This window comes from Syngnathoides biaculeatus, chromosome 8 (assembly GCF_019802595.1).
Source record: "Syngnathoides biaculeatus isolate LvHL_M chromosome 8, ASM1980259v1, whole genome shotgun sequence".
Classification (NCBI taxonomy): Eukaryota; Metazoa; Chordata; class Actinopteri; order Syngnathiformes; family Syngnathidae; genus Syngnathoides; species Syngnathoides biaculeatus.
In genome coordinates, this window is record NC_084647.1 from 17443004 (window position 1) to 17455715 (window position 12712).

The window sequence follows — 12712 nt, forward strand, 5'->3', positions numbered from 1 at the left end:
AAATGACACACTGTGGCGACCCCTAACGGGACAAGCCGAAAGGAAAAGAAGAGGAAGAAAATATAGAAACCTGTAAAAGTAATCAGAAATGAATACTCAATTCAAGTACAGATACTTGACAATTCCACTTAATCCGCTACTTTTCTCTCTCAATTCAGTTTGCAAAAGTACATTTTTATTTTGAAATTCACAACCGGAACCAGTATTGTCTCTCCCAGACTGCCTTGACATTCCAAAAGCAGCGCGACGGTCCTCCTCAGTTTCACTCTTCAATTCAAGCGTGCACCGGGAAAAGAAAAAAAAAAAACCAAAACATTTGAAGAAATAAAATAATAAAAGATACAATGTGCGCAGTGAAGATGGAAAAGAAAACTCCCGGATTTTAGAGTACAATTTGAAGGGTTTTTTTTTTTTTTTTGTTATTTATTTATTTTTTTTAAACTCCCTTTTCTTCCCTTCTTTCTTGCTCCTCACAATGAGCGAGACGACAGTGCGGGTCAGGGGCCAGTTGATTCTCACGCTCAAGGAGACGAGGACTGACAGGGTCTCGGCATGACTTACTAGGACCAAAGTCCCATCCATGCTCGACTGGAGCCCCCAGGGAGGACCATGGCGAAGAGGAGAGGGCTGCCGTTGTCTCTGCTCTACTTGATAGCGGACTTGTGGCTCAGCCGGCAGCAGGTCCTGAGGATAGGTGAGCGACGGCAGTGCCACTTTTTGGCTCGCTTGAAAATCTCTCGGGGGCGCGACGCTACATCTTTTCACCGATATCATTTTTAATTGCCTGAAAAAGTGATGCTTATTTTCTTTGATCATATTTTTACAGTCCCCCCTCCCTCCATTTTTCTGGTGTGTGTTTTAGCAGTGCAAAAATGCACAAAATATAGTAATATACACTGAGATATAATTTTAAAAAATTGTTTCATTACTGTTGGGCCAATGATAGGGGCTTTATTTCACGTCAATTCATTACATAAAATGTGCATTTTAAATAATATTTATTTTGCAGTTTTATATATTTAACTTAATGTGCATTTGCATTTTAAAATATTTGATTTAATGTGCATATAAAATATTTTCACCATTATCATTTAATTACATACATCCTTTTTTATTTTTAAAATATTTCAGTAATTGAATGACAAAGTAATTCCAAAAATTTCAATTAAAAATGCTTCTTAGGAATTTTGACTATATGAATTAATTAAAGAATTAAATTTAGCATTTAAAGTAATGTGATTGAAATGTTTACCTAATTTAATGTGTAAATATTTGTGGTGATTTTTTTTAATCCAAAATTGGACATTATTGTGTCATTGGAATCGTGCACGTGAAAAATATTGCGTTTGTTTTTTCATTCATTTCCACATTGTAATGTTGACAAGATTTCCCGGCCGGATTATTCCCGCCTCATTAATTTTCCCAGTAATAATAAGACGCCTCACGCTAATCGCCACGCCGACGGTCACCATTGTGCTCGACCACAACCAGATCGAAATCAACTCGATCCACTTTGGCGCGGCGCCGCCCCCGAAAGTTGACGAGTAAGGCCCCGTAATTGGGCTTCGTATTGCTGATGCAATCCGCCATAAAAGTCCTTAATTAAAACATTGTCTGCTCGCAAGTTGCATCAGAAAGAAGAAGAAGAAGAAGAAGAAGGAAAGAAAAGACTTTTGAAAGAAGAGTGCTCAGACTTTGCAAATGCTTCAAACGCGTTGGCTACAAATGCTTTTTACTGTCTTCGGTAAACATTTTCTACGCTTAAATCTAAACATCTATCTCAGTTGAGATGAAATTTAAAAATATTTAAATCGTTACAAAGATGGTTTTAGTATCATCTGGTGAAGCTTAAAACTTGACCGAATTAACCGCTTGCAAAATAAAAATAATACACCTTGAATCTTTTATTTTTCGGAAAGTCAATAGTTTGTCTTCTTTTTAGGAATCTGCCAAAAACATATCATACGACAAATGTTAGCCAGAGGCTGAGCAGCATCATACTGCATATCCATCCATCCATTTTCTTTGTTGCTTATCCTCACGAGGGTCTCGGAGAGTGCTGGAGCCTATCCCAGCTGTCGACGGGCAGGAGACGGGGCACACCCTGAACTGGTTGGCAGCCAATCGTAGGGCACATGGAGACAAACAGCCACACTCACAATCACACCGAGGGGCAATTTAGAGTGTCCAATTAATGTCGGATGTTTTTAGGGATGTGGGAGGAAACTGGAGTGCCCGGAAGAAAACTCTCACAGGCACGGGGAGAACATACAAACTCCACACAGGCGGGGCCGGGATCAAACCCAGGTCCTCAGAACTGTGAGGCCAACCCTTTACCAGCTGATCCACCGTCCCGCCCATACTGTACTATTTATTATTATTATTATTATTTTACGGTCTGCCATGTTCCATGTGGGAACTCGTTATCGCGCTGCACCATAATAAAAACTCCATGACGAAAAATATGAATAAACATAATTGTTATACATGCTTAGATTTCTGTACTACAGGCCCCAAATTGCTGGTTTGTTTCCCACATAACGCAGAATCCTTTGAATCTTTTCCTTTCAGGAACGAAGGGCGGGGCTCAGCTCCTCTCCCATGCGAATAGCGAAAACCCACAAGTGACTGATCCACCACCAAAAAATGTTTAAATTGCCTCTATTATCGTTTTAAACATAAAATATATCGCATATTTCAAAGTCATTTTAGAACATAATCCCCCCTCCACCCCTCCTAAAAAAATGCATGTATTAGATTTAGAAAAAAAAATGCACTGGAATTTCTCATTAACAAGAAGCCTCTCCACAACTTTCAGGAACAACCCAGGCTAAACCGGGCTCGTTCCCCTCTCGATTGAGGTGTATCACGTTGACAAACTTCCATGACAACAGTTGTCCCATTCCTGTCAGCCAGGGCTTTGGTGCCATCTTGTGGTATTTTGGATTTTGACGGGTTCCACCGACAAAAACGCAAATAGGCAAAATTGCGTCTAATGAACCACGACTAGGCCGGAGTTCACGAGAAAACCGGAACAGTTGGGAATCAATTTCCTGTGATCCGATCAGAGGCTAACGAATCCAGATGACAACGTAACGCACTCCTCGCGGCCAGCAGGGCGTCGCACCCGCCACTCCGATTCCATTGTGTGTTGTCGCCGTCGCCGCCTTCTCTTGTCATCTCAATCCGCGCTCCGTGTCGTTAATCTATCTCAATCATCGACGGCTCTCCGGGAGGCCTAATCTTAGCCATTCTCATCCGCCGCTAATCTGGCCCATATGGTGCGGCGCTCGCTCCAATTAACATCCGTTTGTTTTTGGCGAGCGCCCACGTCCGATCGGGACGGGCTTCCACTCTTCTCGCCCGGGTTCGGTAATAATGGTAAATCCTTAAACGACAAAACGCTAATCTTTTTTATGCAGAAAGTCAGAGCGAGCGAATCTCGTCTTTATCGGGCAAGTCGACGGAATCTGATTGAATCTGCGATATCGTCACACTGCTCGATAACGCATCGAGCCACCAGAACATAATCCTAATTTTCATTCCGATAGCCCGAATGCTCGTGTCGGATTCGGAGGGGTGGGATGAGTGGGTGTCAGGGGGACGACAAAGAGAGCTCAGTGCTGCACATCAAACGAGGGTCGTAGGCCGCATCGGACCGCTTCATTCATTCTCAGGCTGGCGCCGGCCCAAGTTGGATGGGTCCCGCTTGCTCGCTCGCCACGATGGTGGGGGGGGAAGTAAAACACTACACGATTGTGCCGTCCTGCCCTCAAAGACTTCCTTCATGCAAGTCCACCAAACAGTTAATTGGGTCACGTTTCCGCCGAGCTAAATCGCCGGTTTACAACGGTTCCGACATACGTTTTGAGGTTGTAAACAACAAGTGTCACGATGTGCCGTCGCGGCGAAGGTGACACGATTAGCGATGCCAATACATAAAAAAAAAAAAAAACAAGTTACACACTTTGTTTTATTTCTAGTCAATTTTTTTAACCTCCCAAAAGTCGAGACTTCATTCGTGTCACATTCCGGGCTTTTCTTGAATGAAAAACACACCCGATCCCGACATACTGTGGATGGTTTCGAGTTTAAGAATGGTCGACTTGTTTGAACAGCAGAGTAAGAAAAATGCAATCATGCGGTACAAGAAGATAGCTCACAGTTTTTTATTGTGCTTTTAGTTATTATTAAGTGTTTTTCTTACTAATATTGACTAATTACGACTACTACAGCATTAGAGAAATGTGAACAATTAATGTTGGAACACATCCTGAAAAAAATACGATTTTCATTTTTTAATACTTTAGATTTTTTTTCTGTACACAAAACCCTACACGAACAAAAAAAAGTTAAAATATTACAACAGTACAAACAATGATCTGTCAAATTTATAATTTCACTTTGATCTTACAACAGTTCCCTGGGGAGGAAAAAAAGGGTTTATTGAAATGATTTGATTTTGAAAAAAAAATGTACTAGAGTTGAACGTGTACAGCACTTTCGGCAAAGAACTTGCCGAATGAACGGTGACTCCTGCTAACAGCCCAGGCTAAACTCAACTCCACCCTGACATACAGATGTTGTCTTGAATTTGAGATAAAAATTCCTAAAAAATTTCTACAGAAATTCTATAGAAATTTATACAATTCTATAAAATTTGTACAGAACAACTTGTTCTATAGAACTTTGGCTGTGATTTTTTTTAATAGAAATTCTATAGGACCTGGGTCCTAAAGTTCTATAGTTCTTTAGAAATTCTTTAGAAATTTTCTATAGAAATTTTTTTTTGCAGGGATTAATCAGTTTAATGTACTTCCTTGACACCGACTTCTATTAAGATAAGCGGTTGGGGGAATCTTGTGTCATTTTAGGGCATTTAAGAAATAATTTTTATTTAGCTCATAGGTGGGGATAGGTTCCACGGGAAATGCAAATGGGGACTGTTTTCAAAAACAAGAACCCCAAGATGAATCTTCTAGACTAGAGTCTTCAATAGGAGCGTTTTTTGTTTTGTTTTTGCTTTCACAGACCACTCGAACACAACCGTACCGAATACGATATAATAGCATATCATACAAGATTTAACGTTTAGCTTGTTTCGCTAGCAACTTTAGAAAATATAAACACTACCCCCACACCCACCCCAAAAAAGAAAAAGGCATAACAGCCTTACTTGAGCGTGAACTCGAGCTTGTCGATGTTCCGCCTTCATCTGAGCCCTGAAGGAAGCAACAGAAGCGCGGCGCTCGAGGCCGATCGCGGAATTCCCGGCAGCGCTCTTCTTTTCGTGACCTCCCAGCATGCATTGCCCCACAGCACCGTCTGACCTATTAACACAGTAAGATAGACACTCGCTTTTTAGTGGCAACATCTCCAGTTTGCGGGGCTCAACACGCCCCAAGACTCGCCAGTTTTTTTCAGCGCGTGTATCCGGATAAAAATGGATGAAACATTTGTATTCTGGAGTCTACTGCATGACTCCCTAAAAACTCACTCGGAACCGGTCGCGAAAATCAGCCCCAGGAAATTGGTCACCGTGAAAAACACTGAAGGGCCCATCCGAAATATTCACATCCATCCATCCAATAAGAGTTTTGAAATTGGCCCCATAAAGGCTGTTTCCGAACAAAAATGGCCGTCTTCCTTCTTGTTGAGACTTTTTCGTGCGTCCAATTACGATAGACACTCCCACCGAATTTCACAATGACCCATCAAACCAGTGTTGGTGGGGGATGATTATTTCTTGAACTTTCCAGGGGGCGCTAGTGAGCGAGTTTGGATAGGGCTTGTGTTGTGCAGGGGCTGTGAAATCATTTCCAGCAGCATGCACATGCTTTTTTGCGGGTTTTGGGAAAGTTGAGAGGATGCGCTGACCTATTTGTCGCCCGCAAACGGAATATGCGATCTGCCTTATGAAAAATAGACACGCAGATAAATTCAGCTTTGTTCACTTCCATAATGCATCGAGTGCAGCGTTATCCGCCTGCGCTCTTTTGCGAACGCTTTAAAAGTGGAGCAAGACAGATGAAGCCGCTGATATAATTATCATATGAAGTTGTGGTATAGAGATGTTCTAATGAGCTCCTAAGCCCCTCCCCCGCCGCCCCTCGACAATCAAGCGTGTTGTGTGTTGTTTTTTTTTGTAGCCTGGTAGCCACTCTGGATGAACGTTTGGGCGCTTAATGAACCTCAATGCTGACTTTCATTTTCTTGTTTGTTTCACGAAAAGAGACGCGAGGAGATCAATTTCGGGCACGCGAAGGCAGAGCCGGGCCGCGCCTCCTTCGGGGCCCTCCGCAAAATTTGATTTTGGAGAAGTTATTGCAACACGCTTGCAGTACAGGAGCAAGCTGGGCTCTCATTTACGCAACATTCCAAGTGATGAAGCTCAAAGTGGGAGGCTGAAAATCATCGAAGCTATTTTGAAAAAAAAAAAAAATCCAGTTCAGTACAGTTAAGTCCAGTTCAGTTGTAGCCATCTTTTAAGTACAATATGTTCATCTATATATTTTTTTAGTTTCTTTTATGTGCACAGTTGAATTGTTTAAGCACAACTTTTCATTTTTCTAGATTTGGAACATATGGGGCTTAAATGGTCATGTATTTTGATGTAGGTCTGATGGTGGTTCTTGGAGAGAAAAGTACTGTACTTTTTACGATGGTCCTTGTATGGTAGTAGTTCTTTCTTTTATTTATTTGTTTATTTTACAGCGGTTGCGTTATTTCTTCAGATGAAGCAGTTTTACCAAAGATAACGGTTTGGGATTTGGTTAATTTCGCTTGGTTTCGCATTCTACAACCGAGGAATGTCTGCATTTTCAGTTCTTTCGGTTGGATCCTGGTCACTATCACCTTTGTTGCCCAGAAGTCAAAGACAACCAAACCAATTGGCAAATTGGAGTTGGCCCAGTGCTGCACTGATGAGTCGGGAAACGTGCTGAGCACAATGAAGAAATGCCTCCTTAAACAGAGATTTAAACCTGGATTCAATTCAAAGTGTCACCTTCTGTCAGGTCCTCCCTGCATTTAACTTGAAAAAGAAAGACCTGAACGGAGTTAGCCCATTCTCGTTCTCCGTGGCTCCGTTAATTCACACTTTCTATCTGCCAACGTCACGCTTGATGATGATGACAGTGGCGTGATTGCATCTTTGAAATCTTCAAGCTCTTTTCTTGTTACGCTATATTAAAAAAAAAAAAAAAAAACAACAACCAAAAAAAGTGTCTTTCGCGCCCCAACCTGCTGCAGGCTTTCCGCATTGAGTGGCTCTGTTCCATTTATCTGGCTGAGTTTGATTTGATACCGCTTATGGAAGTAAATATGTGCCACCAGGATTTGAATTTCAAATGTAAAGTGATCACATTTTCAATAGTTGTATTTCAATGTAACTTTTCAATGTTAACAATTCAACCGGCAACAATTCGCTGTCTAAAATTCACTGTCTGTGCAACCAGGCAGGGTTACTTCAGGTCAGAACCGAACAGCCAGCCAATCGCTTTCTTAGTCACGTGACGTCACAGACGTGTAACTGGATTGGCTGGCTGTCTGATTTCAAATTCAAATCCTGTTGTCTGTGGCATTACGTCGGGACCAGCAATGTGCGCTTTCTGCGGGATTCCACACCTGCAAACAGCAGTTGCAAATCAACTAAAATGCTCCAGAAGCGTGCGCTCAAAACGTCGCTTCTCTGCCCTGCTGCCATTGGTTGATCGTTGCTAGGTGGCTTCTGATTGGCCGCAGCAGTTTTCTTTGGCCAATCGGAGGAAGAACTGTAAATTATTGAAGTTGAATTTCTTTCGAAATTGGACACTGGTGTGTGATTGTAACATATCATGAGTTTGGTTACAAAATACTGGTTAACAGTAAAAATGAACAACATTAAGAAATGGGATTCAAATAAATGACGAGGAATGAGATTTTAATAATTAATGGATTTTTGCTGAAAATTATTATTACCATTGTAACCTTGTGTTGATTATTAGAGAGCCTTACGTGGGTTTTAATGGTACCCTCATTTAATTTCCATCAAATTAAATGTCATTTCATACAATTTTAAAATCCATTTGAATTCTATACAACTTATTGTAGTTCATTTAGTTCAACTGTATTAAATTAGAGTTACATTTTGATTGATAGATTGACTGATTGATTAGAACACCAAAACAAGACAAACCAAAAATACACGATAGAAAATAAATGTGAAAAATGTATGAATAAATTACATCATTTGGCACTGAATAGATTTTTTTTTACTATTTCTAGACCTGTTATCGAATAAAATAATACAGTGCAGTCTCAAATAATTTTTAAATTGAATTCATGCATGTAAAACATACTCTATTATAGAAATGTATATATAATAATACCTTTTCCACTCTTGTCCATTTCCATTCAGTGAAAATGCATAAACAATGAAAATGCAAAATTAATTACAAATAAAGACAGCTAACTAACTAACTAACTAACTAACTAACTAACTAACTAACTAACTAACTAACTAACTAACTAACTAACTAACTAACTAACAAGACAGGTACGTGGGATGAAAGTAGATTTTTTGCCTTGAAAGTAAAATGTTCTCATAAAATTGGATACACACACACATATATATAAAAGTTAATTCTGGTATTTTGTTTCCCCCTTCAAAATATGCATGTTCTTTCTTTTAAAAAAATTTCTTCCTTCAAAAAAAACATTATATTTTTCTGAATTATCAAGGTTATTTTTCTTGAAAAAAAAAGAACCTTCATTGTTATACGAATGATTAAACAATTAAATGTACGACAAATATAAAAGTAGAGAGTTGATTGTATTTCATGTAATTTTATTTGTATACAGTTGTACGTAATTACATGTAACTGTATTTTTGATTTCATTCGGTGATACTCGTTATTCTATTTTATAATATTTGCTGTCATTGGGCGACATTAGAACTTAACGTCGCTCAGTACTTTAAAGTGCAGGTGTACACCACTGCAACCTACAACCGCAATAATAATAATAATAACAATAATAATAATGCCATGTTGGCGTGGGCTGAAATTTCCATTTCATGTTCCCTTTCCCACAATACAAAGAAAGAAAGAAAAAGCCCAATTGAATTGGCTTCCCCTGATGTGTTGGCAGCACTTTGGAGATTATTCATGCGCCGAGTGTGCATGATTTGTGTGTATGTGTGCGTTTGTGTGTGTGATTAGAGGTCAGCGACCAAGATGTAAATCAGAAAATCTACATAGTGGGGGGAGCTTTTTTGGCCCCGCGCCCAAAGTGGACCATCTGTTTGGAAGTGATGGAAAACGATGGGGGAGTCAGCGGAATGGGAGGGGTGGGGGGGGGCCAAAATGCTTGATTGATGCATTAATTTGTTGTGTGCAGAATTAGGAAGTATTTTATAGCGGGACCAGGTAGCAGCTGCTTGCTGTGCCTCGCTCGCCGTCATTTAGAATGGGGGCATGCTCTCCTTTCTCTCTCTCTTTCTCTCTCTCTTTTTTTAAGCAAGCCAAAGCACAAACAAGGCGGTCTCAGTTTGGTCTCCCAGAGAGAGAAAAGAGTGATAATGAGAGAGGAGAGAGAGAGAGAGAGAGAGAGACAGACAGACAGACAGAAAATAATTCACAATCAAGGTCTCCATGGAGGCACTTGGGGGGGGCGGAACGTCTTTTTAAATTTTTCATTTTTCATACACACCTCTGGAGTGCAATGACCTGTTGTCTTTGGGGCCCTCTTGGATTTTTTTAAAATGAGTCAAGGCTTACATTTTTGGGGTCTTTTTTTTGGGGGGGGGGGTGTTCTGTTTTTGGAAGTAGGCTGGTGCTTTCAAGGTTTGCCGAGCATTTTGAAAATAATTGAAATGGAAATAAATTGTTGCACGGTCCAACTGTCACAAGCCCTGATCCGAAATAACTTTCATTTACTGTCAGCTGTCATAAAGTGTAAAAAAAAACAAAATAAAATAAAAAAAGCACTCAGTTTCTCACAACTGTATAATAGTAGGTTAAAAAGGTTAAAAAAAAGTCTTGTACATGTTTCAAATTACACATTTATGATGAATGAATAATTTCCAATGAATTTAAAATTCCAATATAAAAAAGGGATTATTTTGAAAGTAAACTATGCATAACATACAGTATAAGAATATTTTTGAAATAAGCTTTTTATTTCATCAAATAATTGGCTAAATAATTAGAACTCATCCATCCATCAATTTTCTGAACCGCTTATCCTCATGAGTGTCACAGGAGTGCTGGAGCCAATCCCAGCTGTCAACGAGCAAGAGGCAGGGTACACCCTGAACTGATTGCCAGCCAATCGCAGGGCACATTCACACCTAGGGGCAATTTAGAGTGTCCAATTAATGTTGCGTGTTTTGGGGATGTGGGAGGAAACCAGAGTGGTCCGAGAAAATCCACACAGGCACAGGAATAACATGCAAACTCCACACAGGTGGGGCTGGGATTCGAACCCCGGTCCTCAGAGCTGTGAGGCAAACACTCTAACCAGCACCGTGCTATATAATTAGTATACAGTTATAAATAAGTGGCGTTAACTGTCATTCTATTAAAAAAAAAGCCTACATATCTCCATATTAAACTTTTATTTTGTTTTACCTCATATACGAATGATCTGCTTGTTTTAAAATTAGCTTCTGTGGTGGCATCTGGGAAAAAAAGAACAGGGGAAAAAAAAATGTCATAAAAAATCAAATCCGCGGTGACCTTGAGCCCGCTCGCGCTCGTCAGCATCACACTGTGCAAAACAAATGAAATGTTTGATTCCAAATCGGCCCACCGAAGAGAAAAGATCTTGGATGCCCCAAAGTGACGATTTGGATCTTAAGGCGAAGCCTTTCGAAAACCAACAAAAAAACAAAAACATATTGAGGAATATGCAGTCAAAGACAAGGAAGACGGGAATGAGAGGTCTGGAGTTGACCTGGTGTGACCCCGAAAATGCGGTCGCGCGCGTCTCACTGTCCGAACGGGAAGACAAAAGCTGCGGCGGAATGAATGTAGGCCGCGGAAATAGGCCGAGGTTGGTCGGGGTGAAGCTTTTCTCTGAATGGGATTAAATCCATTTTCATACTTCGCTGGCGTGACCCAAGGACATCTTGGCTGTATTATGTCATATTCACAATTAATAAATGCTAATAGGGAATATAATGATGTTTTTTTTTCCTACAGATATTAATGCAAAACATGGAATCCTTGCAGAGTCTTGTAAAATATATGATGCACTGTTTAGGCCAGCTGCATTATTATATAATATTATCTCTTTTTTTATATATACAGTGCCTTGTGAAAGAATTCGGCCCCGTTGAACTTTTCAACCTTTCGCCACATTTCAGGCTTCAAACATCAAGATAAAAGCACTTTTTTTAATATGCAATTTTTTTTGCAATATTATTCGCCCCCCCCCCCTTGCATTATTGCTTTGTAGCGCCACCTTTTGCTGCAATTACAGCTGCAAGTCGCTTGGAGTGTGTTTCTATCAGTTTTGCACACGGAGAGACTGAAATTCTTGCCCATTCTTCCTTGCAAAACAGTTCGAGCTGAGTGAGGTCGGATGGAGAGCATTTGTGAACAGTAGTCTTCAGCTCTGCCCACAGATTCTCGATTGGATTCAGGTCTGGACTTTGACCTGCCCATTCCAACATCTGGATACATTTATTTGTGAACCATTCCATTGTAGATTTCGCTTTAAGTTTTGGATCTTATCATGTTGGAAGATAAATCTCCGTCCCAGTTTCAGGTCTTTTGGAGACTCCTACAGGTTTTCTTGCAGAATGGTCCTGTATTTGGCTCCATTCATCTTCCCTGTCCATGCAGAAGAAAAACAGGCCCAAAGCATGAGGCTGCCACCACCTTGTTTGACAGTGGGGATGGTGTGTTCAGGGTGACGATCTCTGTTGCTTTTACACCAAACATATCGTTTTGCATTGTGGCCAAAAACTTCGATTTTGGTTTCATCTGACCAGAGCACCTTCTTCCACTTGTTTGGTGTGTCTCCCAGGTGGCTAGTGGCAAACTTTAAACGAGACTTTTTATGGATATTATTGAGAAATGGTTTTCTTCTTCCCCCTCTTCCATATAAATCAGATTTGTGCAGTGTACGACAGATTTTTGTCCTATGGGCAGACTCTCCCACCTCAGTTGTAGATCTCTGCAGTTCATCCAGAGTGATGATGGGCCTCTTGACTGCATCTCTGATCAGTCTTCTCCTTGTTCGAGGCGAAAGTCTAGAGGGACGGGCGGGTCTTGCTAGATTTGCAGTGGTCTGATACTCCTTCCATTTCACTATGATTGCTTGCACAGTGCTCCTTGAGATGTTTAAAGCTTGGGAAATATTTTTGTATCCAAATTTGGCTTTAAACTTCTCCACAGTGGCATCTCGGACCTGCCTGGTGTGTTCCTTGGTCTTCAACAGAACCCCGAGACTATCACAGAGCAGGCGCATTTATACGGAGACTTGATTACACACACGTTGATTCTATTTCTCGTCATCAGTCGACATTGGATGATTCACAGATCTTCACTGAACTTCTGGAGTGAGTTTGCTGCACTGAACGTAAAGGGGCCCAATAATATTGCACACCCCACTTTTCAGTTTTTTATATGTTAAAAAAACTATAAAATATCCAATAAATTTTGTTCCGCTTCACGATTGTGTCCCACTTGTTGTTGATTCTTGATTAAAAAAAAAAAAAAAGATC

General features: G+C 40.5%; 1 protein-coding gene across 2 annotated transcripts in view; it reads left to right on the plus strand.

Annotated features, from left to right (window-relative positions):
* Window positions 1–439: 439 nt before the first annotated feature.
* grik1b (glutamate receptor, ionotropic, kainate 1b) overlaps window positions 440–12712 on the plus strand; it is a 32136-nt gene continuing 19863 nt past the window's right edge. For both annotated transcript variants that reach the window (XM_061826798.1, XM_061826799.1), the window contains exon 1: window positions 440–694. In XM_061826798.1, the coding sequence (XP_061682782.1) occupies window positions 610–694 (85 nt within the window). In that variant the 5' untranslated portion in view covers window positions 440–609. The remainder of the gene's footprint in view (window positions 695–12712) is intronic.